General features: G+C 40.3%; 3 protein-coding genes across 4 annotated transcripts in view; all 3 read left to right on the top strand.

Annotated features, from left to right (window-relative positions):
* Positions 1 to 4,525: 4,525 nt before the first annotated feature.
* LOC118327687 (nuclear factor of activated T-cells, cytoplasmic 2) lies at positions 4,526 to 14,277 on the top strand (the record flags this gene model as incomplete). Its single annotated transcript, XM_035661103.1, is given in 9 exon segments — positions 4,526 to 5,513; positions 5,629 to 5,800; positions 6,353 to 6,555; positions 7,218 to 7,390; positions 7,698 to 7,838; positions 9,507 to 9,562; positions 9,867 to 9,999; positions 11,318 to 11,956; positions 13,801 to 14,277. Coding segments are annotated over 9 exon segments (2,552 nt in total), but the record flags the coding sequence as incomplete, so codon positions are not given.
* An 870-nt stretch (positions 14,278 to 15,147) lies between these two features.
* manbal (mannosidase beta like) lies at positions 15,148 to 18,191 on the top strand. Of its 2 annotated transcripts, none has more exons than XM_035662841.1 (3): positions 15,148 to 15,324; positions 15,633 to 15,821; positions 17,723 to 18,191. In XM_035662841.1, the coding sequence occupies exons 2-3, from the start codon at positions 15,672 to 15,674 to the stop codon at positions 17,831 to 17,833; spliced, it is 261 nt and encodes an 86-aa protein (XP_035518734.1). In that variant the 5' UTR covers positions 15,148 to 15,324; positions 15,633 to 15,671; the 3' UTR covers positions 17,834 to 18,191. The 2 variants fall into 2 exon arrangements, with proteins under 2 accessions (XP_035518734.1, XP_035518735.1); XM_035662842.1 differs by having other exon boundaries at positions 15,150 to 15,324; positions 15,637 to 15,821.
* A 1,481-nt stretch (positions 18,192 to 19,672) lies between these two features.
* Positions 19,673 to 22,738, top strand: part of LOC118328159 (proto-oncogene tyrosine-protein kinase Src-like) — a 16,751-nt gene continuing 13,685 nt past the window's right edge. The window contains exon 1 of the mRNA XM_035661764.1: positions 19,673 to 19,734. The gene's annotated coding sequence lies outside the window, so the exon portion shown is untranslated. The remainder of the gene's footprint in view (positions 19,735 to 22,738) is intronic.

Genomic DNA, 22,738 nt, shown 5'->3' with positions numbered 1-22,738 from the left:
GCAATAACACTGATTATCTCGTTACATGGCTCCTGTCAGGGGTGGGATATTAGCAGCAGGAACATTTTTTTCCTTAAGTTGATGTGTTAGAGCAGAAAAAATGGGAAGCGTGAGGATTGCGATTTGACAAGGCCGAATTTGTTGTGGCTGACGATGGGTCAGAGACCCCCAGAACAGCAGCTCTTTTGGGTGTGCTGGTCAACTCCAAAAAGTGGTCCAGAAGGAAAGCAATGATGGAGAGCGAAGTGAATGGACAGCCCAAGGCACAACTGATGAAATGTGGGTGAAGCCTGCCCCTTGGTCCCGATAGACGAGTATGTAGCTCCCTGCTGAATTATGCTGGTCTGATTAGGGGTAGCCGTTTGTTGAGTAATGAGGCCTGAGGAGTATGGACACCCCGTGTGCTATAGAGGTAATTCATTATTATCCTGGTGCCGTATTTTTATCGTCAAAGACCTAATACTCCAAGAATACACAGTTTTAGGGCTTCTTTTTGTTCACTAACTCGGTCTGAGGTAGACTTCTGCTCGGTGAGTGTATCCATTAAACTAAATCTATATATAATGTGACTTTAATGTATTTTCTTTGGATTAAGACTGCCAATTCTTATAGAGAAGGTATTACCCCTGCCTACAGATCTATCTGCTAGAGTGGAACATATTAGTCTGACTAGTCACGATGTACGCTGACCCACTGCGAGCGGTTGAATGGAATCATCCCTTCATGAAGCTTTTAATTCGTGAAAGTGGCTCTACGTGTTTATGGGTTTCCGCCTATGACCCCAGTGGTATTATTTGAGGTTATTCTAAGTGTTTCGGGGTATCTTTATACACTCTCAGGAGACTTACGGGTGCATATAGTAGGTTCCTCCATGATCTATAATCATATTTTCAATGCAATATTAAATATAATTTACCCATTTTGATTCAACGAATCTCTAATATAATATCCGTAGCTTAATGGGGAATCCAAAATCGCAACTCCTTACCAGGCTTAAGAATACTGTACAAACGCATTTCATGGGGTTAACTCCTGAGTAATATCTCTTTCAATATAGTAGATTGTACGTTTAAGACACATAACATCTCTCACCTGATCATAACTAATATTTTATATTTTGTCTTGTAGTCTTATACGCAATGGGTTTACGTTATCTAATTAATCACTTTTTTTAATATTGAGACTGTCGAATGCTATTGCCTGTTATAGTTAGTGTTGATTTTTAGAAAATATTTAATATATATTTGAATATAAATTAAACCTGTTGATAATTTATCAATACTTTATCAAGTATGTAATTGCATCCCACATAGTTTGTATATATGCTAGTGATGGTTTATGAAGTCATGATAATATCTTGAATGTTTAAGGCATTATCAATTAATACTAAGTGGCTAAATACGGTGGAGTGTATATATTTCCTATCTTCTTATATAGTATCCGTAATAGTATTTATTGCTCATATTCTCTACCATGTCTTTCCAGCACCCATACTGGTGGTTACCAATTTCATCGTTCGACTTATTCCGAGCTTATTATAGAGTGTTTAGAGAAGGAATCATGGTGTATTGCTGTAAATATATATATCACCATGAGCCAACGTAAGAAGTTATAAGGTTAATATACTATTGAAGATTTATGCTTCTGACCACTCTGTTTAAATACGATTTTTAATTAGTGCCAATTATGAAGTGATCAATTCCTTTTTAAATCTCACCATTTCCAAACCTTCAATGGAAACAAGAATGAATTAGGCCTGGGTTGTCCGAGTTTCACGATCCCGGTTGCCAGCCGCTGTACTTGGAAATTACTTGACATTAATCATGGAGAAGTAATGTACTACTTCCTATTCATGCATCCGTCGCTATATGTCATAGGTGTTGTTTGAGTTGGCAGCTTTCTATCCCATGGAGGTACTATAAGTCACCCGCCGAATTATATCTGGCTGTCATGAAAGAAATGAAGGATGATGAGCGAGCCTCGAGTGTGAGCCAAAGCTCATCTTCTTATCTGGCGCCTTAACAGACTTGTACCATCACTCCGGTGGTGCTTTGTAATCTCTTATCTGAATACATATGGTAGTTTATTAGCACTTTATAGAATAATTCAATTGTTAATGCCCTCTTGGTAATTAAAGATGATTATTAAAACATATAAGTCTCTAATTGAGATGAACTTTAGCATTAACACAGTATCTGTATCTCTGATCAGAGGTGCGTATTCTATCTGGGTTGGTTGGTGAGTTAGTGAATAATATTTGACAGAATTGAGTATCTCCTTCCACTGCTGGTTATTTCTATCATGTTCGACAATTTGTCAATTTCTTGTGTTTTATGTTCTCTCATACAGACTAGATCGCCATAAAGCAGATTATTCCAAGCGGAACAACCACGGGCTTGTACTGCGTCTATGGTCGTAGTCGCTTTACCGCCGTTAACTTGATTACAATGAGTTCTACCAGACATATATATTGCTAATTTTCCCTGGACATGATATAAGAACTCTATATCATCTTATAAATAAAATATACCTAGGCAATGACTATAATCGATTTATTATTAGCCAAAGAATAGTTTTTTATATAATTAGGCCGTGCTATCTAATTAGCGAGTATTTAAATATAAAAATATTTTGTATTTCATGGTAGACTGATCCCAAAAATCTTTTATATAGTATTAACCCATTGTACAAGCAGTCTTTTGACACAGATATTAAAAATACAAATGAATGAAGCCCGGTTAATAATATCGTAATACGAGTAAATATTACATACTAACCTATAGCCAGTGAATGGATAGACAAGTAATGTTAAAGTAAATAATAGATCAATAAAAAAAATAAAATATATAGTCAACATGTATAACGCGAAATATTAATATTAAAATATACCTCCCTTTAAACAACTAAGACCGTGAGAGAATGTACTTAAAGATAAGTGATATAGTGATGTTTCGAGAGATTAAGGCACATGCAGTTTAACAAACTTCTTTTCATCACTAATATGACTTTACCCTGCTTGAGTTAATTCTAAAATCTAAGAGGGTCGGGTTCCTTCCATATTATAACAATCTGAACACATTAATCCAAGCCAAACTAACACAAAAGGAGCTCGTTAAATTGATAACTTGAGCAATCGTCCGAGTGGCTTTCTTAGATGGCTATTTTGATCCAATAGTAATTTATATGACTATAAATCCTTCTCTTCTATCTTTTGAGGTATTGTGTATTGTTGTTTAAGACCTGGCATGTATAGTATTTCTCTCCATGAGTCCGGATACATGACAGAGTGCAATTGCGTAACACATTCTGATCTGGATCTGTGGTTTCATGAAGATATTCATAGTTTCATCTAAGAATTGGCTAATGGTGGTTACCAATATGTCCTGAGCAGACACATGGTAGCATCTGAAACAACCAAAACGGTTTTGAACGCTTTATTATTTTAATCAAAGACTAAGTCTATTACTGTTTCAGCAATGTTTATTGACTACAGACTAAGTCTATTTATTAGGAAAAAGAGTCGATGTTCAGAGCACGCCTACTAAGATTCTATGAAATGAATACGAGGATATGCATTAGCTTGTCCATGTGACAACTGTCCCCGGAATCACATGCAATAATAAAAACAGCAATTATATTTAGAAAGATCAGAATCAGAATCAGGTTTATTGCCATGTAGGTTTTCACATACTGTAACCGTACCAGGACTTTTCCTCTGTAGTTTGGTGCTTAACGATAACAAATAGTTAGGGATAAGAAAATTAAAAAACAAATGCTTCAAAAGAATCACAAATATAAAATATAAAAAAAATACAATAAAAATCTATTTTTAAAATATGTTTAATATAATATATAATAAAAATGAACAGAGTTGTACAGTTTTTGTAATTGAGATTTTAAATACTGACTAATAAAATCTACAAATGTTCACAAATAAAGATATAAGTATAAAGAAACAATGTGCAATGTGATAATGAGATAATAAAATGTGTATTAACGTGAGACATTGGGCGGGATTAGAGTCAGAGTCAGGGAGGGTCCCAGGGCCTTGTTGAGCTGCAGTCTGGAAGAAACCTTTTGTTTTGTGGCGGGAGGTTTTTGTCTTGATGCACTGCAGCTTCTTGCTGGTGGGGAGTGTTTTTAAAACTCATCACAACCAGTTTGAAGCCATTGGTCTAATATACAACATACACAACTGTGAAGTGGAAACTTGAAGCCTCCAGAGATCAAAGGGCTTTTCAGTGACGTCTTGTATCGAGTAGTTTAACCTTCAAAATAAAAAATATTTGCATATTTATACATATATTATACCTTTCACTAATGGCGTAGATGAAATTTTAAGATATTTTAATGAGGTGATGTTTAATACCAGACACAAATTCCTATTAAATGCAGATTTAGGCATTTTTATATTTCTTAAAACATGCCAGGAGGGGATCTTTAGGTTGTCGCAGGGTTGTAGAAGTGGTCAGGTACTTTGGACATGTGTGCACACATTAATCTTGGTTACTTTGGTTGTTGGCAGATGACCCAGGGGCTCTCCTTCAGAACGACCACCAGCCTCCCCTGGTGGTGGTCGATCATGACACTGCATACATCCCGAGCTCCAACCAACCAGCCTCTTGTCAGGACCTTTCCTCTCACAGCACCAACACAGACCACCTGTCAGGGGCAGTGTTTGACACCCTGGGGCTGGCATCAAGATCAGGGACAATCCCTGCTCCTAGCCCCAGGATTGAGATCACTCCGTCCGGTGACTCTCTCAGCTCTCAGACCCTGGAGCTTAGCCCTGGCACCAAAGCTCCGGGGGCCTACAGGGAGTGTGTGAGTCCTGCCAGCAGTAACTCCTCCACTGGCTGGCCTGCAGAGGTATACTCTCCTGGGACTTCTCCGTGTGTCTCTCCTTCTAACGGAGGCTGTGGCATGGGGTTGTCAGCCTTAGACCTCTGTCCGGGCCTCCAGGGGATCCACACTTCCTCTGCCCACTCCTCTCCTGGAGCCTCGCCTCGCAACAGCGTCACAGACGAGACCTATCTCCTGCCCCAACACCAACCCACTGGCTCGTCGGCTCCCCACCAGCGCTCCCGGTCCGCCTCGCCGCACGGAAAGCGCTCCTATGACCAGGCCTACTCCTGTCAAGGGGGCACTCCTGTCAAGCAGCGCTCCCGGAGCCCCAGCCCCATCCCCTCGCCCCACGAGCAGCAGGGGTCCTACTACCCCGACCAATACCAGGCTCAAGCTGAGTTCCAGCCCCAAACTCAGACCTCCTCCCTGGGCCTAGAGGAGATGCTGAGCAGCCTCAGCTCCAGCATACCCAGAGCAATGCCTCCTGCAGTGGTGCGAGATGTGCTTGGCCAGGCCCAGAGACAGGACTGTGTGTACGCAGAGGGGTATGACTGGGCCATTGAGCAGGAGAGGATGGGCCAGGCAGGAGCCGAAGTCAAGCCCGAAACCTTCTTTATGGTCCCGGCTGTGTGGCCACCTCATCATCGAGTCCACCACGGAGCATTCACGTGTGTTGTTTGTCCTTTATTATTATTACTCACAGAGAATTTATGTATTTCTGTCACAGTTAGTACACCGTTTATTGACAGCCTTCTTTTACATTCTCCACTCTTTTCCCCCCAGTGGCCTCTCTGTGGCTCCACTCCCGTCTTTAGAGTGGCCGTTGCCCAGTCAGTCTGATCAGTATGAGCTTGTTCTCCAGCAACAGCCCAGATCTCACCACAGAGCCCACTATGAGACCGAGGGCAGCCGCGGAGCTGTAAAGACGTCTAACGGAGGTCATCCAGAAGTTCAGGTGCTTTTTGTGTTTTTTTGTGCAGAGGAGGAAAAGCAAGCGAGAAAAGAAACTTCGCATCTGTGTCACTTCTCTGTAAAAGAGAAATGAAGTAGCAGAAGAGACTGTAAATATGAGATGGTATTTCCTGGATTATATTGTGTTTATGTAAAGCCGACAGTCATGCAAATGAATGAAAGAGCTTCATGTCACTACTCTCACGAGGGGAAATTATTAGGGCATACACTTGATAAAAATACACTAATAGTTACAAACCAGGTACACTGACATATCATTAAAGTATTGCCACATGGATCTGGTTTATTTGTTGCTCTGGTGAGTTATTTAATAACTCTTCCTACTGTTGGTTCTCCTGGCACAGTTGCACAGACGGACTATGCAAAGCAGTGTGCTCTGCCAGTTAGATAGTGACCTGTGAAATCATCCCCACAGGGAAAAGAGATTTACTGCGCAGTGTACATTTGTTCTCTGCCGCCATGGACATTAATGGTATTATACTTAGTGTAATTTGGCGTGAAGCATGCATTTAATCGCCTTTGTTGCTCTCATTAGCTCCGAGGGTACCACGGCACAGCTCCGTTGGGGCTGCAGGTCTTCATAGGAACAGCCGACGAGAGGCTCCTGAAACCCCACGCTTTCTACCAGGTCCACCGCATCACTGGGAAGACCGTCACCACACCCAGCATGGAGAGAATGATCAACGGGACAAAAGTGTTGGAGATCCCTCTGGAGCCAAAGAACCACATGAGAGTGGTGTGAGTAGCACAGAGACACTGTGGGATACTTGTTAACCAAAAAAGTAAAAAAAAAATCACAAATGCTCTGAAAATGTGGCAACATCCATCAATACAAGTCACGTGTCACCTCGTGCCTATTAAGCAATCACTACTGTGGTGTTTTTTGTGCTTTATCTCCCAAAATTATAGATGCAAAGAAACACTAAACTCATTCACCAGAATTGTGCTAATTTCCGTTTTCTTTCTAAACTCACCCATGGTGGTTATTGCTGCTCATGTAGGCTACAAGTTTTTTTTTTGTTTTTGCTCCTGACAAGTTGCTGTTGCCACAGACGGAAACATAAAATGCATCATTTCCTGTGCGCCAGAGAGTTTTTCCAAGAAAGACCTACGGGACTTTGGGTTTTTACAGCAGCTTTGATGAATTGATGTATGACAAATCACTGAAAAACAGTAGCAAAAATGTTGTTTTTGATCAAAATCTCACTATTTTGATGGTTAGTATAACTGACTAATCGAAACAAACACAGGTTACATCAGCTAACTATAGTTTGACTGGGACTGTGTGTAAACAGAAACAGCCTTGCAGCAGATTTTGAAGAAGGTGACAACGTTCCTGAAGAAGCATAACCGGCCTAATTTCAGATCCCTTTTTGTGATTATTCTCTTACATTTCACAGGATTGACTGTGTAGGAATCCTGAAGCTGAGGAATGCTGACATTGAACTGAGGAACGGTGAGACGGATATTGGACGAAAAAACACGCGTGTGCGTCTGGTGTTTCGTGTCCACATTCCTCAACCTGGAGGCCAGCTCGTGTCCCTTCAAGTGGCCTCTGATCCTATTGAATGCTGTAAGGAGTGTTTAATTCCTAATAAGCTGAATTTTGCCTCCTTTCACTGGGTCATGACATCTAGCTAACTTTTTCACTCTTCTTTACTTGTTTTATCATTCAGCATTATCACATGATTGTCACTTGTGGCCAAAAAGCTGGCTTTAACTTCATGTTCTCCAGGCTATAGTAGTCAATATTGCACTTCTAGATTGTAACCATCAAACATTTGAGTGACCAACTGCCCCGAAATGTCCCACCAGATGTTTGTTTTTTGTTTTGTTACCTCACCTTCTTTCATACGGTTGTGTCTTTCCTGTTTCCTCAGCCCAGCGCTCTGCTCAGGAGCTCCCTGCAGTCGAGAGGCAGGACCTGGATCGATGCTCTGTACTTGGTGGTCAACAAATGGTCCTTACTGGACAGAATTTCACATCTGACTCCAAAGTGATATTCTCAGAGAAGACACAAGGTGACAAGATATATATTTAAATATATATGGCTTTGTTAGACGAGACAGTAAAGGAAGGGGAGAGAGAGAGGGGATAAAGCAAAGGGCCTTAGGCTGGACTCAAAGAGAGATTTATATCTAATCAGCAATGACATTTTCAGCTCGTTCTGTTCCTCCAATTAGTTGTTTTTTTCTTTACTGCACTGTGCAGGAAGAAATGTTCCGACACGTAACCTCCAATACAACCACAAATGTCTGCGCACTTTAAAACATGTTAATTAGTGAACTTTAGATGTGCTGGTAGACAGGTTTTGTTACCTTCCGCCTACCAGAAGGTCTAAAGCTCTAAAGTTAAATCTTGTATGTTTAATCAATACAAAACTGAAACTGTAAGAATGACAAGTGCTGGAGGGGTTGTGTTGTAGAGGTTCTGGTTGGTGGAGTTTATTACCTTCAGGCTAGCTATTTCCCCCTGTTCCAGTCTCTTATGCTAAGCTAAGACTAACCAACACTCATGGTGTTAGCTTAATAGCTAATTTCCACCAACAAACATTGAGAGTGGTATCAAATTTCTATTTTTAACTCTCAACCAGAAAGTGAAAAAGTGTATTTCCCAAAGTGTTGACCTGTTCCTTTAATGCATTATGCTGTGCGTGTAGATATTATGAAAACTCTTGACGTGTGTGTTATGTGGACCTCTCATTGTTATGTGTATATTTGGACTCTGAACAGGTTTCTATGATTAAAATAGATTTATACTTTGTGCAACACCCATACACCTCTGTGGCCTCCCAATATCCTGCTCAAGCGTATCCACCTACTCATGTAGTATTTGTATTTTCAGATTATTTGCATATCGCCCAGGCAACATCCACTTTCAATGACGCACATCTTCCTTCAGCCCCCACTTTTAACTCCGACAAAATGAGCCATTAGTTAAACCTTACTGGAGGTGATAACTTTTATTTATTTATACATGGAAATTTCTCAACTCTTTACCGCTCCTTCTGCCCACACAAGATATTTGGGTTAAATGGTTTGACAGCAGGATGGGTACAGTTGACTGCATGTAAAGCATCCCGTTGCTTGGTGTGGGGTTTTATGCAACAGGATGTGGTTAGACTGACTGATAAAGATTCAGACCCAGAGCCGAGGCTTTGTTGTTTTTTTTTTTTCAAAGCGTGGGTAGAAAACAGACACAGCAGGTAAAAACTGAGGTGGGAATGAAACACTAAACCAGACGTAGAACAGCAACTTGTTTTCCACTGCCTGTGTATAAATGTGCTCGTACTGTACTGTAAATTAAAGAAAGGATTCATAATCTGATTTCTTACAAATTCATCTTTCTTCGCCCCAATTAAACATGCTTTTTTTTCTGAGAGTTTTCATTCGGGGAACGGGGAAACTGAACTACTAAAGATAACAAAATCTGCCTACCAGCACTTCTGAAGCCCAGACATAGTTCAGCATACTGCATAACTCAGTAAAACCTTGTACGAGTCAGGCTAGCTTTTTCCAGTTTTTATGCTAAGCTAACTGGATGCTACAGCTTCAAAATGTCTTGTACAAGCATGACAATGGTATTGATCTTCTCAACCAAATCTTGCCATGAAAAGCAAATAAGCATATATCCCCAGAATGTCAAACTACTGCCTTAATGCCTGTTCTCTGTATCGCCTCTGCTTTCAGATGGGCAGCAAATCTGGGAGGTGGAAGCCACTGTGGACAGAGACAAGACACAAGCTGTAAGTTAACTTTTACTACGCAACCATTGAGCCGGAAGCATCACTTTACATAACTGACAATATACTTTTTGTAAATTGTCTGGCACTGTTACTCATTCACACATACGTGAAACAGAAAGCAAAACACAAAACCTATGACACACTTTGGTGACTACCTCAACATGCTGCCACTTAAATTATTTAAATTTTTTATGGTGATTTTGATCTGAAATGCACAAGCGAGAGATTTGGGGCAACCAACGCCGCAAACAGTTTTGTTTGAAGTGTGACCCTTTTTTTTTCTGTCGTCACAATCCCCATCCAGAACATGCTGTTTGTTGAGGTGCCTCCTTATCGAGACCGGACCATTACCCACCCGGCCAAAGTCAACTTCTACGTCATCAACGGGAAGAAGAAACGTAGTCAGCCTCAGCACTTCATCTACACTCCCGGGATAGGTATATGTTTGCATCTGTGCTCTGTTATTACAGGAGGAGGGGGGGGACCTTGAATTTTTGAGAAATGTAAAGGAAGGAAATATCAATCTCAGCTCACATTGAAAGGCTTGATGCATTTGGACCTTTCGATGCCAGTTAATTAAGACAAAAACAAACATATAAACAATCACGCATTAAACAGGTTATGATGTTGCTAATGTGACTAATGTGTACACTTCAAGTCAGCCATCCCTTGATTAAGTCAAGAATACAGGAAATAGCAACAATTTAATCAGATTAGATCTAACTGTTATACAATTAAAGGGACATTTTAATCCAAAAACACAGTTGCTACAGACACTACTGGCTACAAGAGGCGCCTTTCTATTATGATACTCATCATGCACTGATGTTGTACAATTTTTACAAGAAATCAGTCCCAGTCATAGGAAATCAATCAGTCAATTGCTGTTAGAAGGGAACGACAGCCACAACACAGGTTTTTGCATAGGTGGAGAACTCTCACTCGCTCTAAAAAGGGGAAAATCTTTCGTTTTTACTAACGCTACCACTTATCCACCTACAGTACCCACAGCCGAAATGCAGACGCACAGTTTCACTCGACTTACATTGCTCACATTTAGTGCAGCTGAAGTATAGATGAGGCAGGTTGAGGAAAAGTACATTAAAGAAAATGTAAATTACGTTGCTTTTTCATGAAATGAATATGTAATTCTCTTTATATTACCCAATCACTGTAACATCATTACTAATTTTTTAATCATGAAAACAGCTCTATTAATGGCAATGTTGGCCTGTACATTAGAAGCTCCACCACTTTGGTCCACAGTGAAATATCTCAACAAATATTACAACAAATAAGGTTGACTTTTGTGGTTCAGAGAGGGAAATATCTTGACTAGTGGGTGGATTGCCTTGAAATTTGCTACAGTTTTTCAAGGTCTCTCAAGGATAAATTCTAGTTATTTTGGTGACCCACTGACTCTCTTCATCAAGCGCATACGTTGCGTCACAATTTCAATTGCAGTACTTTGGTTTATTATCAGATACCTCCAAAACTAATGCCAATTCCCATCAGCCTCAGCTGCACTAAATGTTAATATGCTAACATGCTAAACTGAGTTGGTGAACCTGATATTGCCAGCTCAATATCAGCATGTCAGCATCGTCACTGCAAGGATGTCAGGACCAATGTGCCTAATTAGTTAGTAAGAGTCTTGTTTCTGTACTTGTACCCTTGTTTCAGTGAGCTAATGATGGACCTGTATTGATCTCTCTCATTTTCCACGGTCAAATAATCATTGTTTTTGTATTTTAGCCATTAAAGCAGAACCACTGGATGACTACCAGGTGAATTCGTACGGCTACTCAGACAATCAGTTCCTGTCTGGCATGTCAAAAAAGTCCCTCTACCATCACCTGGAGCAAGACAGCAACCTTCACACCTTGAATATATCTCCAACACTGTACCATCTAACCACTGTAGACCCCAGAGCCCATGTGTTAACCCCTGATCCACTGGACGACCAAGTTTACTACCAGTCCACTCTGATCAACAGCCCCATGCTGTACCACACTGCAAACCAACATTACAGCAACTGCGGTACCGCCCTCCTCGGTGGTTCCCCAATGGCTTCCCACCCTGCCTCCACTCCACAGTGTGTCAGTACCAGAGCCCCCGTTGGCAAACTGGGCGAAGGTCCTCATGTTGGTGAGTCCTTTGAGGCCTGCTTGGTGTCAAGACATCAGAGTTTTGTGCAGACAGCGCTGCCGCTAGGAAAGTCACCACCGTCAAGATACATCCACGGTCAAGCTCAAGCGAAGGCCGGAAGCCGAGTGGAGCCGGGCGGCCAGCCTTTGATCCAGATCGGCTCTGGAAGAGGAAACCATGAGGAACGAGCCACGGAGAGGGTCGCCGTCAAACAAGAGAACCTCCGCTATGCTTACCTGGAGGATGGTGAGTATTACTGTTATATACTATTGGCATAAAGGGGTCGGTATGCTGCAAATAAAGTGCTGGTCAATTTGTTGAACAGCATCTGAATTCATCCCTCAAATCTTTCTGATATCAGTCTGCCTGCGTGTCTCAAGGTGTCTAAAATCTAACAAACACGCCCACCTGATGATGGTGAGAAAGTAATGCAGGGTTTATCTCTCTCGCTCTCATCTCTCATTTCTTGTAAACTTGTTTTTCCTTCCTCACACGATTACGTTCGTCGCTTTTCAAACAAGTGCAACATTTCGAATGCCTTTGAGGAGAGACTGATCAAAAGTGTGTGTCATTATCCCCATTGTAAGGATAATCACACCTCGACCACTCTTTGCATCTGGCTAATCTCGAACAACTAAAACAACTTTGCCTTTATGTTTTGACCAAAAAGGTTCCATTAACTAGTTTGTTTCAACCTTAAAGGTCCAGTGTGTAACATTAGGAGGATCTATTGGCAGAGAAATGGAATATAATAAGCATCAACTATGTTTTCATTAGTTTATAATCACCTGAAAATAACAATGAGCTGTTTGTATTTGCTCATCGTGTCGCCTTCCAAACCAAATATTGGCTCTAGCCAACAGATCACTGAAATGTTGAATTGTAGAAGATACTGCATTAGTTGCTTCCCTAAAAAAATGAAATGGGAGAATATCAACAAAAAAAAAACATACAAACTTTAACTTTGAAGTTGAAGCCTTGGGGGATGGGTAATTGTGGTCCAGTCTGCAAATGCACACAAGCACACTGCAAGTGTACGCTTGCAAATCCTGCCTCGTGGTTTTCTGTTGGGTGTTTCAATCCACTTTCCTATCTCTTTTGATCTCACTCTCTCTCACACAGACACGTAAACACACACTTGTGGACGTTTCGTGAGCATGCTCAGCCTCATTTGAATACAACTTGCTTATGACACAAAACGCCATCATGTACAGTGATGCACCCTGACTTTCTTTTTTCTTTTTCTTTTTTTGCTGTGGGGCAGTTTCTCTTTACACTTCTGTGATAGAAGAACTGAACAGGAAGTTTACTGTAATGGCAAACAGATGCAGACACACCTGTGGTTAAAAAAAAAAAAAGAAGAAAAAAAGCAATGTCATTTGTTTGGTCTCTTATACAGACTGGGGTTAAGATTAATAAGCATTAGTAGTGAATTAACCAATATACACTGTATTAATTTAGTTATTATACAACAAATCAATTAGATATTGTTCGTTTAGATTATATTTAATATTGAAAATATGTTTATTCTTTCTGTTAAAAGAACAACCGTACTTTGATCAGTCCAGAAACAATTATACTTAAATCTGTGTTCAATAGAATGGAGACATCTAGTGGACTTTATTGTAATTACAATAGTTCATATCATCAAGTTATTATGGGACAGATTAATTTATCAAATTATAACATTTTTTTGTGGCTTTAGTAACCTTTGTTGCATTCTTCATCTGTCTCCCTCCTCACTGTCATCTCTTTACTGTTGACTCTTTCATAAAAGCATCAAATGCCACCAAAAATCTGATTTTGGCGACTCCTGCTGGTAGAAATAAAAATAAGACACTATTGTACACAGCATAAACCCCTAAACCTGCAACTAATAAAACAAGTAACTTGAGGATGAATGAAGTGACACCAGTTTTGACTGTAATATTACACAAATCTTCAAATAAATATGTATACCATCAGAATTATTTAAACAAACTACACAAAGGGGCTTTAAAAATTTTTAAAAAAACTAATACATCTGAACCATTAAGATCACAAGATGAAATAGATATTACATCTCATCCCTATTTTTTAATGTTTTCCAGTGAATGACATCATAAGAAGAGACCTGAAAGGCCACAACGGAGAGTGATTCTGGACGCCTGCAGCAGCCCTGATGTCCATCAGATTTAACGTTTAAGCAGTGAGCACAAAATGTGGACTTCAGGAACTATAAATGTAAAATTCTGATTGTCTCGAAGGAAGCTTGTACTTTTTTTGCAATGAAGAAATATAAAGCGGATTGACATTTAAGGAAAACAATAGAAACTGATCCATTATGGATGTTGACTTTATTTCAGGGTAACATCATGTTTGTGTTGAGATAGGAAAAGAGTCACGGGTTTATTGGGTAATATTCACTTTCCAAACTAATTTCCAATTAAAAAAACAGGTCAGCTCTTTGTTAGCCTTTAATATTGCCGCAATTATTATTATGATTCATACCTTTTACTGTGTATCTAGTGTTTCTTTTATTATTATTTTAACATGTTTGACTTCTATCTGTTCATATATTTGTACAATTGCTCTTTGTAAGCATGTATAAAATATTTTATATTAAATAAATTCTGTTTATATGAATCAGTGTGTTTGCTTTAAGAGCAGGAATGGACTGGAGTGTAAATCAAATATTCTCATTGAACACATTTAAAAACTGCCATTGTCTTAGTTAATAGTTAGTACAAGTACTAAGTTAATATTATTTCTAAGCGGAAAAAGTAACATCTTTTTTTTGTTCTTCTGTTAATAGTAGAGGCAGTTTGTCTTAAACAGAGTTATGTAGGTCAAATGAGTGATACAAAAATGTCAAAATATTTAGTGTATATTCAAAAAGGTAAACAATAAAATTAAGAAGTACTCACTCTGAGGGGTCATCTTCGACTGTTGAGTTGTTACACTGTGTGTAAGCCTTACACAGTCTAAATACTTAGTTAAGTAACCAGGCTGCAGGCTACAGCTGTATGATCAGAATCAGAATCAGAAATACTTTATTGATCCCCGGGGGGAAATATGTTCATTACAGTTGTTCCACTCACACAACGTTAAAGAAATAGTACTTATATACAATATCTAACACAATATATGAGTAGTAATGAATGTATAGGTATATACATATAGTAAATAGAAATATAATATATGAGATATAATAAGATAATAAAAGCCTATATACAAATACAGATAAATAATATAATAGTCTGTTTTTATTAATTAAATCGTTTCTTCTCAAAATAATGACAGTGAACAGTTTTTCTATTTTTTAAGCCTAAAAAAGAGCTTGACGAACACAAACATCCACATTTATAAATAACAGGTGTACGTCTGTGTGTATGTATCGATCACGAACACTAGGAGGCGACATCCAATCAATCATTGAGCGGACCGGACGTGGGGAGCACATCTGTAACGTCACTTCCGTTAAGCGGATTGTTGTTTTTTTTTCCTTCCTTTGAAAGATCATTTAGCATTTTCCCTTAATAGTGGTTTCACAGCTTTATTTGTTTTACCCCCACAATAAGTTTAATGTTTATATTCCTGTAAAGACAAAGAAGAGTTCACTGTTCCCGCCGCCGGTAAGTCTCTCTCTCTCTCTCACACACACACACACACACACACGTATAAATATAACGTTACATTGTATTCACACACAGCTCAAATCTGTGCAGTGAAAAATGTCTCCGCACCGCTTTGCTACGTTATAAATGACCCACAACTACGTTATAATGTGTCCCACCTGCGTCTGATGAGAGCAGAATACCTCGTTTGTCTTTGTGAATAATTTGGCTTTAAGTTACAATGCACTACTTTATGGGTTCACTGCATATTGTTGGTCTTCCTGCTAACAGGGTGGGTTCCTGTTTAATTTATTCTTTGTGCACAGATAGTCCCTGAAGATTACCACAGACCAAACAGCAGCATCATGTCTGCAGAACTGGACCTGTCCCCTCCAGAGGTCCCTGAACCCACCTTCCTAGAGAGCCTGCTGCGCTATGGGCTGTTCCTGGGCGCCATCTTCCAACTCATCTGCATCCTGGCTGTCATCTTCCCCACATCCAAGGGACATGAACACGTAGGTGGACCCCAAGGAGTAGGTCGAGTGTCGAAGTGTGTCCCCCCCCCCCGCCCCTTTAAAAATGCCTGTTCCCGTCGCCCTTGTCGTAACGTGTTTACCATCCCAGACAGTTTGGGACTTCATGGCGTAAGGTCGGTCTGTTGTAGAGTTCAGGAATCATGACTTTACGTTCGTTCCAGCCGAGGCCGGAAAATCATCTCTGGTCTCACCCGATCGGATAAAACCATACATCAATACGACACATCTCATCACCACATCAGTTAATACACAGTGTACAACTTGTCTTCTACACATACGGGTGCAGTTAGTGCTGTTTGTTCATGGAGTTTATTGCACTAGGTATCAAAGATCCCGTATAGATCAGTATGAAGAGGGTGTTTAGTGTCACCAATGATGGACTGAGCTCTCCTATGTGGAGCTCAGCTGTTAAAGGTCATCCAGTGAGTTTTTTTTTTTGGAGGCCTGTTATTTTTCCTGGCCAGCTTGGTGGCATCAGATGTCCACAACAGATAGAGATATTAAACACAAGAGTACCTCCTAATTAAAAACAGTCAGTTAGGGAGACGCTGGGGGAAACACAAATAACATATAACACATTTATAGGTAACAAATGTCACAGTTGAACCCAAAAACTACATTATGTTCACATTAATCCACGTTGCCATCGTGACTCATATTATCACTTTATTGCCATTTTGTCTTCATTTTATTATCATATTTGAATCATTGAAAAATAAAATCTAGATGTGTGCATCAGTTTACAATCTGGAACCAGGTTAGTGTCTGTTTGTGAGAGGGTTTCGATGTTTTACATTTTTCTCAGTATGACGACACCAGTTTGAGTTGATGGTAACTCAGTCGAACAGTAAGAACATTTTGATATACAGTTCTTCACAATAAAATAAAATCTGCACAAAATAACTGAAAAGTATTAAGAAAGCTTTCCAGAGCAGCAGCCTTGTGTCTTGGCTCACTGGCCTAATTTAGACTATTTCAGTATCACTCCAACTAGGAGTGAAATATATCTGGTTCAAGAAGAGGTGATAAGGCACCAAACAGCCAGGTTAACTTACTAGGCTGCTACTCTTTAGCCAGTACAAATCACTGGTGACTGGTTAATTATTTATTAAACTATTTTGCCAACAAATAAAGACATTAAATATAATTAATACCAGTGTCAGTAACATCTTGCAGAGTGTTACTATTCAGTCTTTCCAGACAAACTAGACATAATTTAACAAGAGTAGTGCTAAATATCTTATTTTTGAATGTCCGTGAAGACAGAGCCACCGAGGGGTACTCTCACAATCTCCATACTGTCAGGAGAGATTATTTATAGACACGAGCAATTAAATCCACTGTCTAATTATTCTATTTTCAGACATTGTCATCAGATGCACTGATTACACTCCACAGTATGTCGCCATTTCATCCTTCACAGTAGCCTGCTGTCGTTCTGCCTCACCATTAGGGAAAGATTGCACTCACAGAAACAGCGCTGACGGAGGGAAAAGTGCTGAAACACGTCTCAATGTCTTTTGTTTGGTGTGTGTGTGTGTGTGTATTTGTGCTCCAAAAACTCTCAGATTTATCGGATAAGTTTATAGAGTCTGAGCTATCTGGCGTAATGAAAAACTCCATCACAAAATGTATATTATTTATTATCACTAATTACTAACCCCCTATGCACAACATAAACCATTTCCTTACCTGAAAAATAACCTTGGTAAATACTGTATGTGCAAGTATCAGACAGCAAAAGCATTGTCCAAACACATCTTACAAACACACGTATCTAAGCATGCTCAGCAGTCGTGTATTTTTACCCCACATTCAAGCTGACTCAGACTTGTTGTGAAATGACAGGGTGTTTGACGCTGCCTGTGTTTGCTCTACAGGAGGAGACCGAGTCCACCGATGGCAGGGCCACTGAACAGATGAAGAAACCTAAAGGACCGGCACCTCAGATTCGACAGAAACCAAAGAAAGAGAGCAAAAAGAAGCGATAGATTAGTGCTGCTGTGTGTGAGTGTGTAAGTGATACTTGCTTGTGGGACTGTGTGCGTGTGTAGTTATCAGTGAGTCAACATTGGCGGTTACCAGTTATCACTACAGATGTATGAAACACTACTGTAATAAGATGACCGTAATAAATGACGTGCATTTGAGACACTTCAGAATGACCTTTGAACCTGTTCACATTCAACACAATATTACAAAGACCAAATTGTATGGCGCTTGCTGATTGTTTATACAGCTACATGTTTTATTGGGTATATTTGGTTTCTTTTATAATTGAATATCATTGATTGAATTGTATTTGAATTGCATCAGACAAATAAATACACTGTGCAGTCATTCACCATAGCTGTTTATATTCATTGCTAAGTTTCAGTGTTGTTCAAATGAGTCAGAATGGGATTATGTCCTTATATTTACTCCCTTTGTATGGCAGAATACATGACTTCTTCATAAAACCACAGTTCAGTGGCAAAATAGCCCCATTCATTACATATAAGGTATTTTTATGAATGGTTTTTGACTTTTGTTAATTAAACAATATTCAGACACCATTGATGATACTCGCAGTGGTTACAGGATAAGTGATAAAATTAAACCCAATAAGGTTATAATTGCATTTAATAAATTTAAGGAATCTTTATTGAAAATGTTTGTGTATGTTGTAAATACTTGAATCTAGTTTTTCTAAACTCTCAAACAGCCAATGTAAGCCTCAAAAAGCCAGTATAGGTCGGCCTGGACAAAGAAAACATTAGCTAGATGTATGTTTTGGATTCTGGGGCAACTGTTCCATATTAACATTGCTCTAAATGTCCATCTTACTATTTAACTTGAGCATTATCAAGTAATATTTAGTAAGCTATTTTTCTAAACGATTTAAATATTATCACCGTGGCTACATTTGAAGTGACACATTAACACACAAAACAACCAACGGTTCTGACCCTCTGCTGTGATTGGCTGCTATCGCGTTCGAATTCGAAACCGTTGGAAGCTCCCTAATCACAGAACACCTGTGAGGGCCGAATAACGGATTAATATTAATGCGCCAAACCGTAAAAGTTACCGTGCGCATAAGAGGGAAGTGTGTGTCGCTTAGCAACCGATACTGCTAGCCAGCAATGACGCTAATAACTGTTGTGGATGAAACGAGATATGTGTGTTACTTTAAGCCTTTGTGCCGTGTTGTACTGTCATCACGAAAAAATAAATAAATAGAAAAAAATCTCAATCGTGACACCCAATTTATTTATTTATTTATTTATTTTAGAAAAGCTAAACCGGGGGTGTTTTTGTCGTGCCCCCTTGCCAACGCCTCGGCGAATGCAACTATTACGGCGTCGAGCCTTACGCAAGACGACGTGAACACCTTTCTTGACTCCGGCGTCGCTGCGTAAAAAGCGTAAAACCCAGACTCATCACATTTGCGCTCTCGCGTTTCGCCAGTGATGCACTATCCCGTGCCTTCCCCCCCTACGAGGCATGTCGGCTCCACACCGCACCGCTCCTGCTTCTTCCTCGCATGAATTTACCGCGCCGTCGTCTCTTCCCAGCTGAACTGGGGCGGGTGGTGGGAGGGGGGGAACTACTTACTGTTTGCGTGGTTTTGTTTTGTCCGAGCCGGGCCCCGACAGCAGGCCTTTGTTGTGCTCTCCGTTCCTGAAGCCGTCCCGTCATGACCTCCGTCTCTACGTTCTGCCGGAAATTCGTACATTGGGATTTTTTCGTGGCGGTCGAGGTTTCACATCCAACCGGCATCCGCTTCTTTTATACTCTGTAATGAGGACAGCCAGGAGGATTTAACCGGTTCCTCGCTGCGGTCTCGATTTTGTTTTTTTTTTTTTTTTTTTGTAGGGCGGGGGGGACTGAATCTCAAGACGCGTCAAAGGTGAGTTAATTGACATTTTGAATGCGAGAAAATTAAGATTTATCTCGGAATTACACCCGGAGCTTGTTTGTTGCTGCGTATTTTTACCCCCCTCTCTCCATACTGATGTGTTATACGATAACCCCCCCTCTCTCTCTCTTACATTGACTTGTATTTTCATTGTTGCACAGGCCATTCAGTCAGCTCGCACATTTTCCTTTTCTTTCTTTATTTATTTTTTTGGTCAGTGCCACTCAGTGTGTGCCAGGGCTATTTACTACACCCCCCCTACACACACACACACACACACAAACACACTAACAAACATACACAAAACGTGCACCACATTTCTGACTTTCTCAACGAAACCAAACAAGACGCAGTAAATCGACTGCGCACAGAAAATAAGAGCCAACAAAATCCATCGACATTCAAAATGGAGCTGTAACAGCACCTGTTTTGATTCATCAGGCCGCATATATGCGCTGTATGTGAGCCGGAGCCACAGCAGCATTGTCGCCTTTTGTCCCTGTTCCCATTCACAAATCCCTCTTTTTTTTTTTTGTTTACGTGCCTAATGTTGGCGAACACGGATTGTTGCTGTTATATTATTATTTCTTCTTATATTTCTTTCATTCCCTCTCATAGCAAAGACGTTATCATTCCTGACAGCTGCTACTCCTGTAGGCAGCTACTACCCCACCCCTTGTTTCTTTGAAAGCAGCTTTGCTGACAACTGGTGTTTAATCCCTCGGAAATAGAATTTTAATTATGTGGATAATCTATTTACAGTCGGTTTTTTGGGGGGCTTTGGAGAAGTTCCAGCTGATTTCCATAAGGCAATGGGTTCAGGTTTGCTAAAAATGAGACACATGAATCATGGAGGGAGGGGAGGGGACTGAACATTGGATTTATAACACTGGACAACCCTCTAGAAGAAGCATTAATATGATAATCTGATCATTTAGAAGAAGCATTAATTTGATAATCTGATAAACGTCATAAATAACATCTAAATACCTAGTTGGACTGTTGAATGACTTTCTCTTAAATGATGTTTTCCGAGCTGAGATAGTGGGTCAAATTACATAATGTTCTCTTTCAGAGGGCATTACAGGATTGATTGGTTGCACCTAAAGATTATTATTATTATGATTGAATAATCTAATCTAGAGTGTTTTCTCAATTAATTGATTTGGTTTATAAAATGTCAGATTGAAAAATATTCCCAAAACCCAAGTTTATGATTCTTTATTTTTGTCCAGTCAACAGTTCAAAACCCAAATAAATTGAATTTACTGTCATAAAAGACAAAGACAGAAAATGTTCCTGTTACTTGAGCAATTAATAGTTAATCAAAAGTCTGGTAATTTGATCGACTAATTGATTAATTCCCTAATTATTGCAGCTTTAACTGTCATCTCGTGTTCCTGTTTCTGTCAGTATCAACAAACGTTTCCGAGGTTTGAAAACAACAAATATTAGTGTATTTTGAACATCCTGTGAATCACAAAGAAAAGGCTGTCTTGTCTGTAAATGAACTACAAATTACAGACTGTCAATAATAAAAAACCTACGCATTTGTAGAGTTAGTAATCAGCTCAGAGCCTCTGAAACGAAGCGTCCTCCGTCCCCACCTTCAGCTTATAGAATAAGTCATATCGCTCGTAGCCTGGAGCCCTGGCAGCCAGAGCCACCAGTTACAGATGGACAGAAAACGGAAGTGGGTTTTATCAGCCGAGTGCCACAACCCCCCCCCCTCCTCTCTCTCTCTCTCCTCTCCTCCTCTTCCTCTCGCCTTTCCTCTGTGTGTTTGTCACTGAGGAAGAGGGGAAGATGAGATGGGACAGCTAGACACAGGCTCAGACTTTGCAAAGTGAGAGAGAGGTCAGCAGGAGACGTGGGGAAAAGATAACGGAGAATATCTGATGAAACACTGAAATGGGGACGAAACTTGATAGTTATGTGACTGCGTTTGTCTTTTTTCTTCAAATCTGTCTCAACCCGGCTAAATATAGATGATCTGTGTGTTGTACATCTATAGTGGACTGCGCTGTTTCATGCTTTCATCCAGCAGGATAAGACATTGAGGCTAATGGGCACATTTCCTCTTGTTTTGATCTTGAGGAGCCATCGTTGCCCCCCCCCACCCCCCGCTCTCCTCCCCAGGGGCAAGACTGTAATTTTCCCATGGACGACCAAACATCTGGCTCGATCTACTTTCGCTCTCTCAGCCACTAGCGCGGGCATGTTACCGTCTGTTGTGATCGAGTGAGGTTTGTCGTGGCCTATGAATGTTTGCGTTATGGTGCCGGAGCCAGAAGGAGTGGTTGTAGCTCGGCTTATGATGGGAGGCTATTGGTAAACCGCTGATTGGACAGTATTAAAGTGAGAAAAGCTGTTGTGAGAATTCTTTTGGGCAGTGGAGTCTGGTTGCGAAATCAATACGGTCTATTTTTAGCACTGAAAACAATGGCCTAAAACACCTACGGATACAAAACAGCCTTGTATGGGTAAAGTCCGTAATTTTAACGAATAGAGTTAATGTCAATTGTGGAGTGAGATGAGAATACTTCTTTTTATAATGTATTTTAAGGTGTTCTCTCTCGTCTGATCAGTCTCTACTGGGGTATCTGCATCTCTTTGGTCGCTCTCCTATCGTACTCTCAATTTCCACTACTTTCTACAACCAACTTCCCGAACTGCATCTACTGCGGTCTCCGTCACAACTGCATACTCGGTGGTTGTGTGCTACAACGGAAGGTACGTGGTCTCTTGACCCTTCTTGCCTCTATTCCCTTCGATTAACTATTCTCCTTAGTCTTGGTCCCATAATCCCATCGTTATTCCTATGCTTAGGTCTTCGTGAGAGCATATCTGAGGTTCCGAGAAGTAAAACAGACGATCTAGGAGCTGGCGAGGGACAAGATTTTATTTCCTTCGCCAACCAACGCTCCCGGCTCGTATGGTAGTGCTTTTGGATCTGCAGGTGGATGAAATAGTGCCCTTCTACTTTTACAAGGCT

The sequence above is a fragment of the Morone saxatilis genome, unplaced genomic scaffold (assembly GCF_004916995.1).
Source record: "Morone saxatilis isolate NCDOM2014 unplaced genomic scaffold, NCSU_SB_2.0 Contig18, whole genome shotgun sequence".
Taxonomy (NCBI): Eukaryota; Metazoa; Chordata; class Actinopteri; family Moronidae; genus Morone; species Morone saxatilis.
The sequence above is the reverse complement of the archived record's forward strand: the minus strand, read 5'-3'. Positions and strand labels throughout refer to the sequence as shown.

What these genes read in the sequence shown, in the direction of transcription:
- manbal (XM_035662841.1), top strand. Translation starts at nt 15,672, where the DNA reads ATGTCTGCAGAACTGGACCTGTCCCCTCCAGAGGTCCCTGAACCCACC. An exon ending in CATCCAAGGGACATGAACAC is followed by an intron (nt 15,822 to 17,722) that starts GTAGGTGGACCC and finishes TTTGCTCTACAG; the next exon opens with GAGGAGACCGAGTCCACCGA.